The 12,078-nt window shown below is 46.0% G+C and overlaps 1 protein-coding gene across 1 annotated transcript in view; it reads left to right on the top strand.

Moving 5' to 3' along the window:
* The window catches only part of PSD (pleckstrin and Sec7 domain containing), a 91,155-nt gene that overhangs the window by 68,632 nt on the left and 10,445 nt on the right, over positions 1-12,078 (top strand). Inside the window, exon 11 of the mRNA XM_028728990.2 lies at positions 11,177-11,355. Coding sequence (XP_028584823.2) covers positions 11,177-11,355 — 179 coding nt within the window. The remainder of the gene's footprint in view (positions 1-11,176; positions 11,356-12,078) is intronic.

Raw genomic sequence — 12,078 nt, 5'->3', positions numbered from 1 at the left:
ATTTTAATGCTTTTAAAACTTGTTACTCAGGTGTGTTGTTTGTTTTTTCTGAAGGACAATTAAGTTGCCTGAAAATTTCTATGGAAGGGCGGCATAGAATTTTTAAAGAATATATAAAATTTAGCAATATTCTTTGATTTTGGCTGAGGCACACGAATGATAGATGTCTTCTAACCTCAGACTTGGCAAATAATGCAAATGCTGCTGTTTGATATTTATGCACAAGTATAATGTCCCCCTTTTCTCTTTTTATATATTTTGCTATTGTGATCATTTTTGTTTATACTTAAAAGCAGTGTGTGTTTTTTTTCTGGGGGGTGGGACACAGGGGTACGCATACCCCTAAACATTTTGTGAATCTTTGTACTTTTGTCCATTTACTGTATTTATTTCCCCCGAATTGAACTATAAAATGGTGATTTCCTTGAGTCAAAAGAAGAGTACCCCTAAACATTTTTTAAGAAAAAAAGCATTGCTTAAAAGCATTTGTTGTTGTTGTTTAGTCGTTTAGTCATGTCCGACTCTTCGTGACCCCATGGACCAGAGCACGCCAGGCACTCCTGTCTTCCACTGCCTCCCGCAGTTTGGTCAAACTCATGTTGGTAGCTTTGAGAACACTGTCCAACCATCTCGTCCTCTGTCCTCCATCTTGCCCAACATCAGGGTCTTTTCCAGGGAGTCTTCTCTTCTCATGAGGTGGCCAAAGTATTGGAGCCTCAGCTTCAGGATCTGTCCTTCCAGTGTGCACTCAGGGCTGATTTCCTTAAGAATGGATAGATTTGATCTTCTTGCAGTCCATGGGACTCTCAATAGTCTCCTCGAGCACCGTAATTCTAAAGCATCACTTCTTCGGTGATCAGCCTTCTTGATGGTCCAGCTCTCACTTCCATACATCACTACTGGGAAAACCATAGCTTTAACTATACGGACCTTTGTTGGCAAAAGTATAACTATACTGTTAGCAACAACAACCCACTCTTCACCCCGAGGTCTCAGAGCAGGCTGCAACATTAAAACATTATATTAAAAACAGTTTAAAGCAACATATAATCTCAAAAATACACGTCTCAAGTGTTGCAAGCATTTACAAGAGACACAGATGCTATAGCTTCTCCAATATTTACTAATGAATCAGTAATGTAAAGGGATGAATTATTTTCTAGTTGGCTGGCAGTGGAGTGGCCAGGTGAAATAGAGAGGACGGGGTCCTGCAGCTATAATAGCTGCATGTAAGAGAGAATTTTATCAGGTGTAGCTTGTAGTTCAAGGAACACTTTCTGCGATCTCCTCTTCTACGCAGCTTCTGAAGGTGCAGAAGTCCTGGCCTCTCTCTTTCTCTTTCTTGGCCACTGTAGGGGGCGGTGTGGTATAAGACTTTGAGGGTTTCCCAGGGACTTCCTTTTATCTTGATGAATGCCGCAAAACTTTGTGACTGTCCCATTAATGCACGACTGTGTGACTGTGTCATCTGAATTTGTGTTTCATCACACACAACAACTGTGTCGGTCATCTGTAGAAGTCAATATCGCTGCTTTAGATCTTATCGCAAGCCACCTCTGTTTAAATCTAACTGAGGCTGAAAAGGAAACCCCACTTGCAATGATTTCATTTAATAAATTACCATATGCATTTATGTTCTGTCCTTGCTATCAACAGAATGGGGCAGATATCACCCTTGCCCAGAATACAACCATACTTTTAAAAAGATTTTTATTAGGATTCCTCAACGGTATTTTTTTAGTGTAGCATTTTGGATCACAACATACAGCAGAGCTTTCCAAATTGTGTGTCGCGACACATTAGTGTGTCGGCTGCAGTGTGTAGGTGTGTTGCGTGAATGCACCTCGTGCTTAGTTTAACTTCCGGTTTGCTAAAACAAAAAAAATTCCTTCCAGTAGCACCTTAAAGACCAACTAAGTTAGTTCTTGGTATGAGCTTTCGTGTGCATGCACACTTCTTCAGATACACTGAAACAGAAGTTGCCAGATCCTTCTATATAGTGAGAAGGTGGGGAGGGGTATTACTCAGAAGGGTGGTGGGAATGGGTGATTGGCAGATAGCTGTGATGAGCCTGTTGACGACTCTTAACGACTGCAATAGGTCTTACAGGAAAAAGCAAGGGGTGAGAAGGTGAAAAATGGCTTTGTCATGTATAATGAGATAAGAATCCAATGTCTTTGTTCAGATCAGGTCTCTCCATGGTTTTAAGTTTGGTAATAAGTTGCAATTCAGCAGCTTCTCTTTCCAGTCTATTTCTGAAATTCCTTTGTAGTAAAACAGCTACTTTGAGATCTTGTATAGAATGTCCTGGGAGATTGAAGTGTTCTCCTACTGGTTTCTCCTACCGGTTTGCTAGTAAAACTGAATTTCTGTATCTGAAAAAATGTGTCACCAACGTGAAAAGTTTGGAAAGCTGGTGTACAGTGCATTTCTATGCGATGTCTCTGCAGTGGGATTAATACGATAACAGCGTTTCAGTAAGTATATCTGATTCTGAAACTCGGAGAGAGGCATAGAAGGGATTTCGGCAGAAGGAACAGCTAGGCAGAATTAAGGAGATTGGAGAGAAAATTCAGACTGGTTCAGCTCAGTAGGTAGAATAGAGAAGAAAACAAGCAGCTGAACTGAGCCATGATGTTACAACCTCCCGTGCTTGATGACGTCACTTGGGAATTGATGGTGGTGCCACTCGGGGTGCTAGGAGACCTAGTTGGATAACTGCATCCTCCAACTGCCACCTTCAATGTTTCATTCAGAAAGTAGATCTGCAAAAGGGTCTGACTGGAGACCATTGTCTTCCAGTATGTGGAAGTTCCAGAGACCAGCACGATAAAAACTGTAGGAGCCTTTCTTGACAGGGTTCAGGGGCAATAGCTAAATGCTAACAAAACGCAAATCGAGGTGATGCAAGTAAGCCTCAGTCGCATCTAGGAAAGGGGGAGGGCATGGGACCAGATCCAAGTAGACTGGAAGCAGTAGAAGAGGAAGGAGAAGGGAATAGGGATGGTGACATTCCTCTTGAGCTCCTTTGGGACCATTTCTGCTGGAGAACAGAAGGTGCTGGTGGTCTAGAACATAGCTGTCAACCTTCCCTTTTTTTGCGGGAAATTCCCTTATTCCAGCACCGTTTCCCGCTGCTTCCCGCTGCTATCCCAGATTGTTAGACATCCTGTACACTGTCCCCAGGACAGGTGAGGCTGCTGATCCCTTATTTTCGAGACTGCTGATCCCTTATTTTCAAATCTGAAAGTTGACAGCTATGGTCTAGAACCAATAGCTGGTGAGCATACTCAGATTCCTGGACCCTCATCTCCGCCAGACAAGGAAGCCAGCACATCAGTGGTACCTTGGTTCTCGAACTTAATCCATTCCGGGAGTCTCTCCAACTCCTGAAACTGTTTGAAGCCGTGTCGGATGTTTGCCTTCTGAAAAGCATTCGCAAATCGGAACACTTGTGGGTTTGCGGCGTCTGGGAGCTGATTTGTTTGGGAGCCAAGGTGTTCGGGAACCAAGGTACCACTGTAGGTTGGCCAACACGGCCATAGTTGCAAAGTGAAAGTGTTACACGCTTCACTTAGGAGAGGCGTTTCAAGCCCATAAGAATGGAAGGAGCGTTTCAGGGTAAACAGGAACATTGCCAGCTCTGTGCAACCTCCTTTTCTGTGTACAGAGAAGATGTGTTGTATCGATGTACAGTGCTTCTCCTTAAGTGCAGTCCTGGCTCCCCCTTTCTTCCCTTGGACTAGCAAGAATTGGGCCCGTGTTTCCGAATCCCAGCAATGAACTGTGTTACATGATCAGCACCTGCCGGGAGAACAGGGAGGAAAGTCTCCCGCTACAGGGAACCAGGCAGAGGGCTTTCTTGGTGGTGGCACCCGCCCTGTGGAACGCCCTCCCATCAGATGTCAAAGAGATAAATAATTACCTGACATTCAGAAGACATCTTAAGGCAGCCCTGTTCAGGGAAGTTTTTAATATGTAACGCTGTACTGTTTTTAACACTGATTGGGAGCCGCCCAGAGTGGCTGGGGAAACTCAGCCAGGTGGGCAGGGTATAAATAAAAAATTATTATTATTATTATTATTATTATTATTACCCTGCAGCGCCGCAGAAACGGGTGCAAAGTGGCGCGTTTGGCAAGATGGGAAGGTTTGGATCTCGTTGTGATCATCTGACACGGAACGGATCTCTTGTCTTCTGCCAAGTCATGCCGTTCGCATCCTGTTCCCCACGGCCGCTCCCCTCTCCTGCACAATGTTAACTCGTGCATAGAAATGAGTTACTCCCACGGTAGCTAGCCTTACTTCTGCGCTGGAGCTGCCTCCCTCTTGGTTTGCAGCAGGGAGGGGCTTTTCTTCCTAGGCTGTGCAGCTGTTGGGGGCTGGGGCAGACCGATTGCTTTCCGATCTTCATCTCTACAATTCCAGGTGAGGGAGCCAGAGTAGGAATGGCACCGAGGAAGAGTGAGACTCATCACTCCAATGCTCAAAACATTAGAAAGATCTGTCTTCTCTTGTTATTCATCATTGATGACTAGGCCAATGGTTATTTGCATGACTGCCCCAATATATTCACTTAGAGCTCATCGGAATTTCCGAAGCAATTCTCGTATTTCTTCCTCTTTCCAGAAAGGCGGCGGGGGGGGACGGGACACTACTAGATATCTTTCCCCCACTCTGATTGTAGGCATTTCTTTAAGGTTATTCCCCCCCCCCCACTTACCATATAATTTACTAGCTGATGGAAAGGAGTTTACATACCCTGAAAGTCTCAAAGTGAGTCATTTCGGAAGATTGTTAAGACAATATAGAAAGTAAGAGTGAACTGGGTTTCTTTTCATTTTTAAATCAGATTATCAGTGTGTCCCTTTCCTTCCATTTACAAGTCTGGGGAATTTACATGCAGTTTTTCATGTCGCTCTCCAAAGCACACACACGTCCTCCCTGTCCAAGTAAGGAACTGCAAAGCAGCAGTCCTGCCTGCCATGTAGCCTTGTTTACCCTGAGTACCACCTGCCTCCATGTATTCTGATCAATTAGAAAGGAGCAGGAGTGGTTCCTCTCCCCTGAAGTCAGAACTGGAGTAGATCTGTTTGGAGTGGTACCACGGGTTAAGAACTTAATTCATTTTGGAGGTCTGTTCTTAACCTGAAACTGTTCTTAACCTGAAGCACCACTTTAGCCTATGGGGCCTCTCACTGCCACCGTGCCGCCACCGCACGGTTTCTGTTCTCATCCTGAAGCAAAGTTCTTAACCCGAGGTACTATTTCTGGGTTAGCGGAGTCTGTAACCTGAAGCGTCTGTAACCCGAGGTACCACTGTATTTAAGACAAAACATACCCCCTGGTATGTCGGGGTACTAAAGCAGTCAATGGCTTTGACCACCAAACACCTTCTTCTAGAAGAGGAAAAGGGTCCTCACCAGATTTCAGAATGCCACCAAGGGGAGGGGCAAGACCACCTTCCTTAGTGGGCTGCTCTTTACCAACCACCTGAATTTGGGAGGACTGCTTTGTTGGGGGCTCTTGAACACTTGGTAGCTCAGTCGGTAGAGCGCGAGACTCTTAAGCGCAGGGTTATGTGTTCAAGCCCCATGTTGGGCAAAAGATTCCTTCATTGCAGTGGGGTGGACCAGGTGGTGTTTGTGGTGCCTTCCAGCTCTACAATTCTATGAGGGATGCCAGTGGCGCTGTGGTCTAAACCGCTGAGCCTCTTGGGCTTGCGAGTCAGAAGGTCGGCAGTTTGAATCCGTGCTGTGTTGCAAGACTGAGGTGCTGAGTGATAGCACCCTTTGCAGTTGCTAGGCAATTTAAAGGCACTCAGTAGCCCTTTTCAGATTTGCCATGGAACCTAGCAAAACATATAGGCCATGGAACCTAGCAAAACATATAGGGACGCAGGTGGCGCTGTGGGTCAAACCACAGAGCCTAGGACTTGCCGATCAGAAGGTCGGTGGTTCGAATCCGGACAACGGGGTGAGCTCCCTGTTCGGTCCCTGCTCCATTGGTGTATAACCAATGAACTATGATTTGGAGGCATGGATCCTTGAAATGGCGGGTGGTTGGTCCAGACCATGCTGGTGTTTCTCAGGCTGCTCTCCGGAGGAAATAAGAGCACCCTTCCTGCGGCTGCCGCCAAAGATACCGGCAGAGAGAAATAAAGCCTTAGAAGCGCCAAGGTTCATTACCCCGCAGTTCATTTAACCATGGATACATAGTGAGGGGTTTCAATACAGTCCTAAAATGATGAGAGGGCACTCTTCCTTATACTGCTACCAATATGTTTCCAAGCCAATTCAAGGTGCTGTCTATAAACCATAAAGCCATTAAGTGGTCTGAGTCTTGGATATGGCTGGGAGCACTTGCAGAACTCCCCATAACGTGAGATTGGCTGGGGCAGCCATGCTTTTGGATCTATTCTGAAGGATCTGAAGGCAGCCCTGTTTAGGGAGGTTTTTAATGTTTTACCGCTTTATTATTATCATTCTGTTGGGAGCTGCCCAGAGTGGCTGGGGAAACCCAGCCAGATGGGCGGGGTATAAATAATAAATTATTATTATTATTATTATTATTATTATTATTATTATTATTATTATTACTATTACTATTACTATTGTACAGCGGTACCTCTGGTTACGTACTTAATTCATTCCGGAGGTCCATTCTTAACCTGAAACTGTTCTTAACCTGAAGCACCACTTTAGCTAATGGGGCTTTCCGCTGCCACCGTGCCACTGCCACACGATTTCTGTTCTCATCCTGAAGCAAAGTTCTTAACCCGAGGTACTATTTCCAGGTTAGCGGAGTCTGTAACCTGAAGCGTATGTAACCCGAGGTACCACTGTACTTGGATGTGGTTTCTACTAACACGCTTAGCATTTTGTAAAGGTTATTAGATTGTGAACCTGTGGGTAACAGGTTTAGCTGTTGTTTTTTAACTTCTATATAGCTTTTTGTTTTTTTAAGTTCTGCATTATTTACTTGATCCTTTTCTTACATTTCTGTGCTGCCTTCCATCCATCATGGAACCCGAGACATCCCATATTTGGTAGAAATAATAGAGTTTTTAAAATATTATTATTAGTGTTAGTATTGATTGCCATCATCCAATGAATAGCAGAAGCTGTCAGACCTAGCAATTTAGGTCCCCTGGAAGCAAAAGCTGCGCTGAAAGGCGAGCTTGGGACAGGATCCAATGGGGGGGGCAGGGGCAAACAGAGTGCCCTTCACTCTGGCATTTGCTCTCCGCCAACCTGGTGTGACGTGGGCTGTGCCAGCTTTCTCATCTGCCCACTTGGCTTCCCTCCCCACCGACTTGTTCAAGGGATTTGTTGGAATTAATCATCTTGGTTTGCAACCCTGGCGCCGAGCCAGCATCGCCGAGGCTGTCGCCATGGAGACAGCTCGGCTTGGGCTTGATGCATTTAAGTCTGCGTTGTGTTTGTGAGGGAAAATGCAGCGTGCCAGCTTCCCTCCGCCCTGGCACGGTGTGGAGCCAGTACCGAGGCATGATTCACGAGGCAGACGGCGCAGGAGAGACCCGTCACTTGTCCCCAACCCTGAAGGGATGTGTCACTGTGTGCGCACACCCCGGCCTGCTTTAGGGTCCTTTTCCATGTGCGCCTTTGTGGGTGGGGTGGGGTGGGGAGACAGAATCAACTCTCATCTCTGCGTTCGCGGCCAGGTTTTTGTCTGTGCCGCCTCCCTCCGTATCTGCGAATCTCTCTCTCTTTTTTCTGTAGAGCTCCCTTTGATATTGGGGAGCTGCAAGGCCTTTCCGCATTAAGAGATGCGCAGAACACCAGCTTCCTTTTGAAATAAGAGGCAGGTCTTCAGCAAGGCTACAGAAGCGGGAGATTCTGCTGAAGGGTGCTGGGAAATAAGGCAGAGGAGCGACAGGTCATTCGCACTTAACCTAGCTCCTGTTCTTCGCTGCAGCTACTCAAGTCTCTGCCTCTGAGGCCTTTATGACCCCAAAATTATATTTCAACAAAGCTGGGGACTGATAGAAAGGATAACCCAAACTCCTCCCGAGCTGTAACCATACTGAGGGCTGTGCGCAGATGATAGCTTAGTAGAATATTGTGGGGAGAACAAAAGACAATAGATGATTGATGACTTGATTGACTGATTAGATGGATAAACCTGATAGGTTTATTATGTTCAGGGAATCATAAAATTGAGTGAAATATACTTGGGAGTCGAGAGTGGATTTCATGCTCTTTATTCAGCTCATAGTGGTGAGGAGGAATGAAAGTCCCCTCAAAGTATCTGCTTTATATACATTATTTACACAATGGGCTGCGCGTGATTGGCTAATTCCGGGATTCTCCTGTAGGCCAATCAGGTTGTGGATTCACTTCCACCTGGAGCTGGATTGGATGGCTCCTGCGGACCAATCAGACTGCTGTGTTCTGAATCCTATTGTTGTAGGACCAATCTGCCTGCTGCATGTGGGATCCTATTTTGTAGAGTTGGAAGGGACGCCAAGGGTCTTCTAGTCCAGGCACTAGGGACATTCTGCACCTGGCGATCGGCCACCTGCAACCAAGTGAAGATGTCTGGGTGCCAGGATGGCGCCTGATGTCTCCACCATCTGGATGTGCATGTCTGGGGATCCTTGGAGCTTGACTGCTTTCACACACGGTCAACACATCCTGTCTGTTATATTTTACCTGCACAATCAGGATGAATTTCAGGAACCCAAAAGATGTCTTGAAAATACAACGGCTTTCAAGCTATCTCAGCTCCAGCCAACTAGGCATTTTGTTTTGGCATCTGTAACCTGGTTTAAGAAGCTGTTTGGTGACTAGCTTATATATCCGAGTTCATAACATGGATCTAGACCAACTCCCTTCAATGCAGGAATTCTGTTCTGCGCTTTCTCTCTCTCTCTCTCTCTCTCTCTCTCTCTCTCTCTCTCTCTCTCTCTCTTATATTTGGCTAACGTTGTCTACAGTATAGGCATTGCTTTTTCTTCGCTGTGCTCTTTCAGCTCAGCTTCCGCGATGAACAACACATTCCCCACCCACAAAGCTCGTCCCACCCCACTCCTCCGTGGTCAGATTAGTTTTGTGCATTTTTTCCCTACTTCTGTAGTGGGTGGGTGGGTTGTGTCTTAAGTAATGTACAGGACATTTACATGCTTACAACTAATCATTTTAGTTCTTTAAAAATAAAACAACCCCCCCTCCCTTGACTCACATGATGAGTAATATACATGCAAAGTTTGGATCAGTTTTTAAAGTTTTTTTCTTGATTTTTAAGGGTAAGTCAAAAGTGTCTGCATACGCACTCATCTTGAAAGCAGCAAAAGGCTGCCTCTTTCTAGATAATCATCTTCTGCAATTTCTTAACTTTTAAAATCCATTTTTAGTGTGTGTGTGTGTGTGTGTGTGTGTGTGTGTGTGTGTGTGTTTTCCCCTTTCAAGCCAGAATTAGGTTTTTTTACTTTTTTTGGCCGGCTAAACCAAGGGAGGGTAACCGATGAGTCTCAAACCCTCAGTGAGTTAGGGACTACACCTGCATGCAAAGACAGGCTCTGGCAGATTAAATGGACAAGACCAATAGTGGGTCCAACAGTCAAGAAGCCTGATCTTTTGTTCCCCTTCCTTCCCTCCCCCTCCCCTTTTTGTGAAGATTGCCCGCTCTGGGATCCCACAGCTGGTTCTCCCCTGGTCTCCTTGCTGGCCCAAGTAGGACTAATTTAGCCAGCTAGCCCTGGTGATCACCCAATGTTTATTGGATGGATTTTTCCCCTAAATTGACTTTTGATTCTTGATTCTTGATTTTATTGTTATTTACGCTTTATACCGTATTTTATGCTTTTTTTGTAGTATCAATTGTTTTGTTAGCCGCCCTGAGCCCAGTTTCCTGAACCGGGAAGGGCGGGGTATAATACCAGGCTAGACAAACCAGTGATCTAACTCTTGTATAAAGCAGTTTCCTAGGGTCCTTTCTACCTGGCAAATCCCTTAAATGTGTCTTGGTGAAAACCGAAGACTTAAAAGGAAGCCACATGCCTGCCACACTTAAGAAAGGATCATACAGTGAATAGATTTGGTTCCTTTTGACCCTACAGCAGGCATGGCCAAACTTGGCCCTCCAGCTATTTATATATATATCATTTTTATTGGTTTTGCACACATTTTCCAAATATAACGACCCATCTTATACAATATAACAAACTTTGGCTATCACAGCCTAGGACTTCCGTCAACCTCGACTAATGGTTTTCTAACTTTCTTTCTGATTTTGCATTTTAATTTAATAGTTATTGCTATAAAATCCAAAGCTTAAATAAACTCCTCCTTAGTCCTTTTTCGCAATAATTCATATAATTCAAAACTTCTTGCAACCCTGCAAGCGATGTCGATTGATTATTATTATTATTAAGAAGGTGGTTTCTGCGTCTGCTGTAGAGGGAAGTGGGAGGTAGGTGGGGCTCATCCACCTGGGGAAGTAGCCCATCTAGAATAAGGAAACAATTGATGTTAAACCTCTGCTGCCTTGTGGGTTATCTTCGGGAGAAGACTAAGGAGTAAGCCCTACACAGATCCAGAGTAGAATACCTAAGAGGGTTGGATGGCGCCTTGTACGCCTCCTTCCAGCAACTCCTGCAGCCAAGCCAGACGTATTGCTCTGGACCACATAATTGAGGCTGAGAAGGGGGTCCTGTCAACTGGGCAGCCCAAGACCTCCAGACACACTGCTCAGGCTTGCACCCCAGGGAGGTTGCTTCGATGCTGCTAATGCAGTGGTTTAACTTCACCCCCAGATGTGCACTCCATTGTTTCTGGAGACAGACAGATGCCAACAATGAGTCTTGTCAGTTTCATATCGCCGCTGGCGTGTATGGGTGGGGGAGACCTGTGGCCTCCCATGTGCTGGTAGGTTGCCATCAGCCACAGCCACCGAGGCTGGGTGGTGGCGACGATGGGAGCTGCGGTCTAGCAGCAACTGCGAGGGCCACTGGTTCCTCACCCCCAGGCTAGAAGAAGCAACTGCAGCCAGGATCTAGGAAAAGGGCTTTGTCTTCCTGCAGCAGGGCTTTCCTCCTCCTCGTCCACTTGAAAATGGTCAGGGCACAATGACTGGACCGTAGGCAGGGTGAGCTATTGGTGGGACCGGTCTGGGGCCTGAGCTGACTTTAAAACGCTGCTTGTTTGCCGTGCAGAGACGAAGAGGAACTGCGCAAGTCGCTTTCCGAACTGGCAGACCCCAACCCCAAGTCCATCAAGCGCATCAGCAGCTGCAGCAACCCTTTCCTGGATTTCTCGCAGGATCCCAGCATTGCTACATACAAGCACAGCCTCCTCGTGCGCAAGAGCCACGCCGAGCCGGATTGCAAAAAGAGTAAGTCTGATATTGGTGGTGTTGTGCTGGGCGATGGGGGGGGGGCTCCCTCTTGGCAATGGCACGGGCTGCACTTGACTGCACATGAGGAAGAGAGCAAGGAGGTTCTGGTCTGCGCTGAGCATCGCTTCCTTTTAGCCCCCCACAGGCAGGAGGAAACTTTTAAAATGGCATCGCCTTTGAAGGCAGGATCCTTGCCCTGTCTTTGGCCCAAGAAACACACCTTGCAAATATTTCAGCTTTGCCAAGGAGTGTGTAAGCAAAAAATTATTATTATTTAGGGAGGTTTTTAATGTTTGATGTTTTACCGTGTTTTTAATATTCTGTTGGGAGCCACCCAGAGTGGCTGGGGAAACCCAGCCAGATGGGCAGGGTATAAATAATATGATGTTGTTGTTGTTGTTGTTGTTGTTGTTGTATAAAAGCTTATGCAGAAAGACATGCTCCCCAGTAATTTATTAATTTTTTAAAAACAACCCAGAGGGGCTAGTATGTGATCCGCCACTGATGTTCTCACATGTCCAGAATTGTGTGGTGAAACGTCTATGGCAGCCAGGTCTGCTGCACCTGGAAAAAAAGGAAGTTGGTCACCAGAGTCTTTGTCCGTGTCTCACATGAGGAAAGACCCGCCCCCCCTTTTATGTTCATGGAAACTCCCTGTATGACTAACTCCTCTGCCCTTACCCACACAGCATATTGTTCGGATTCTCTTGCTTGAGGTGC

This window comes from Podarcis muralis, chromosome 6 (assembly GCF_964188315.1).
Source record: "Podarcis muralis chromosome 6, rPodMur119.hap1.1, whole genome shotgun sequence".
In the NCBI taxonomy this organism is placed as follows: Eukaryota; Metazoa; Chordata; class Lepidosauria; order Squamata; family Lacertidae; genus Podarcis; species Podarcis muralis.
This window is presented reverse-complemented; position numbering and strand designations above follow the sequence as displayed.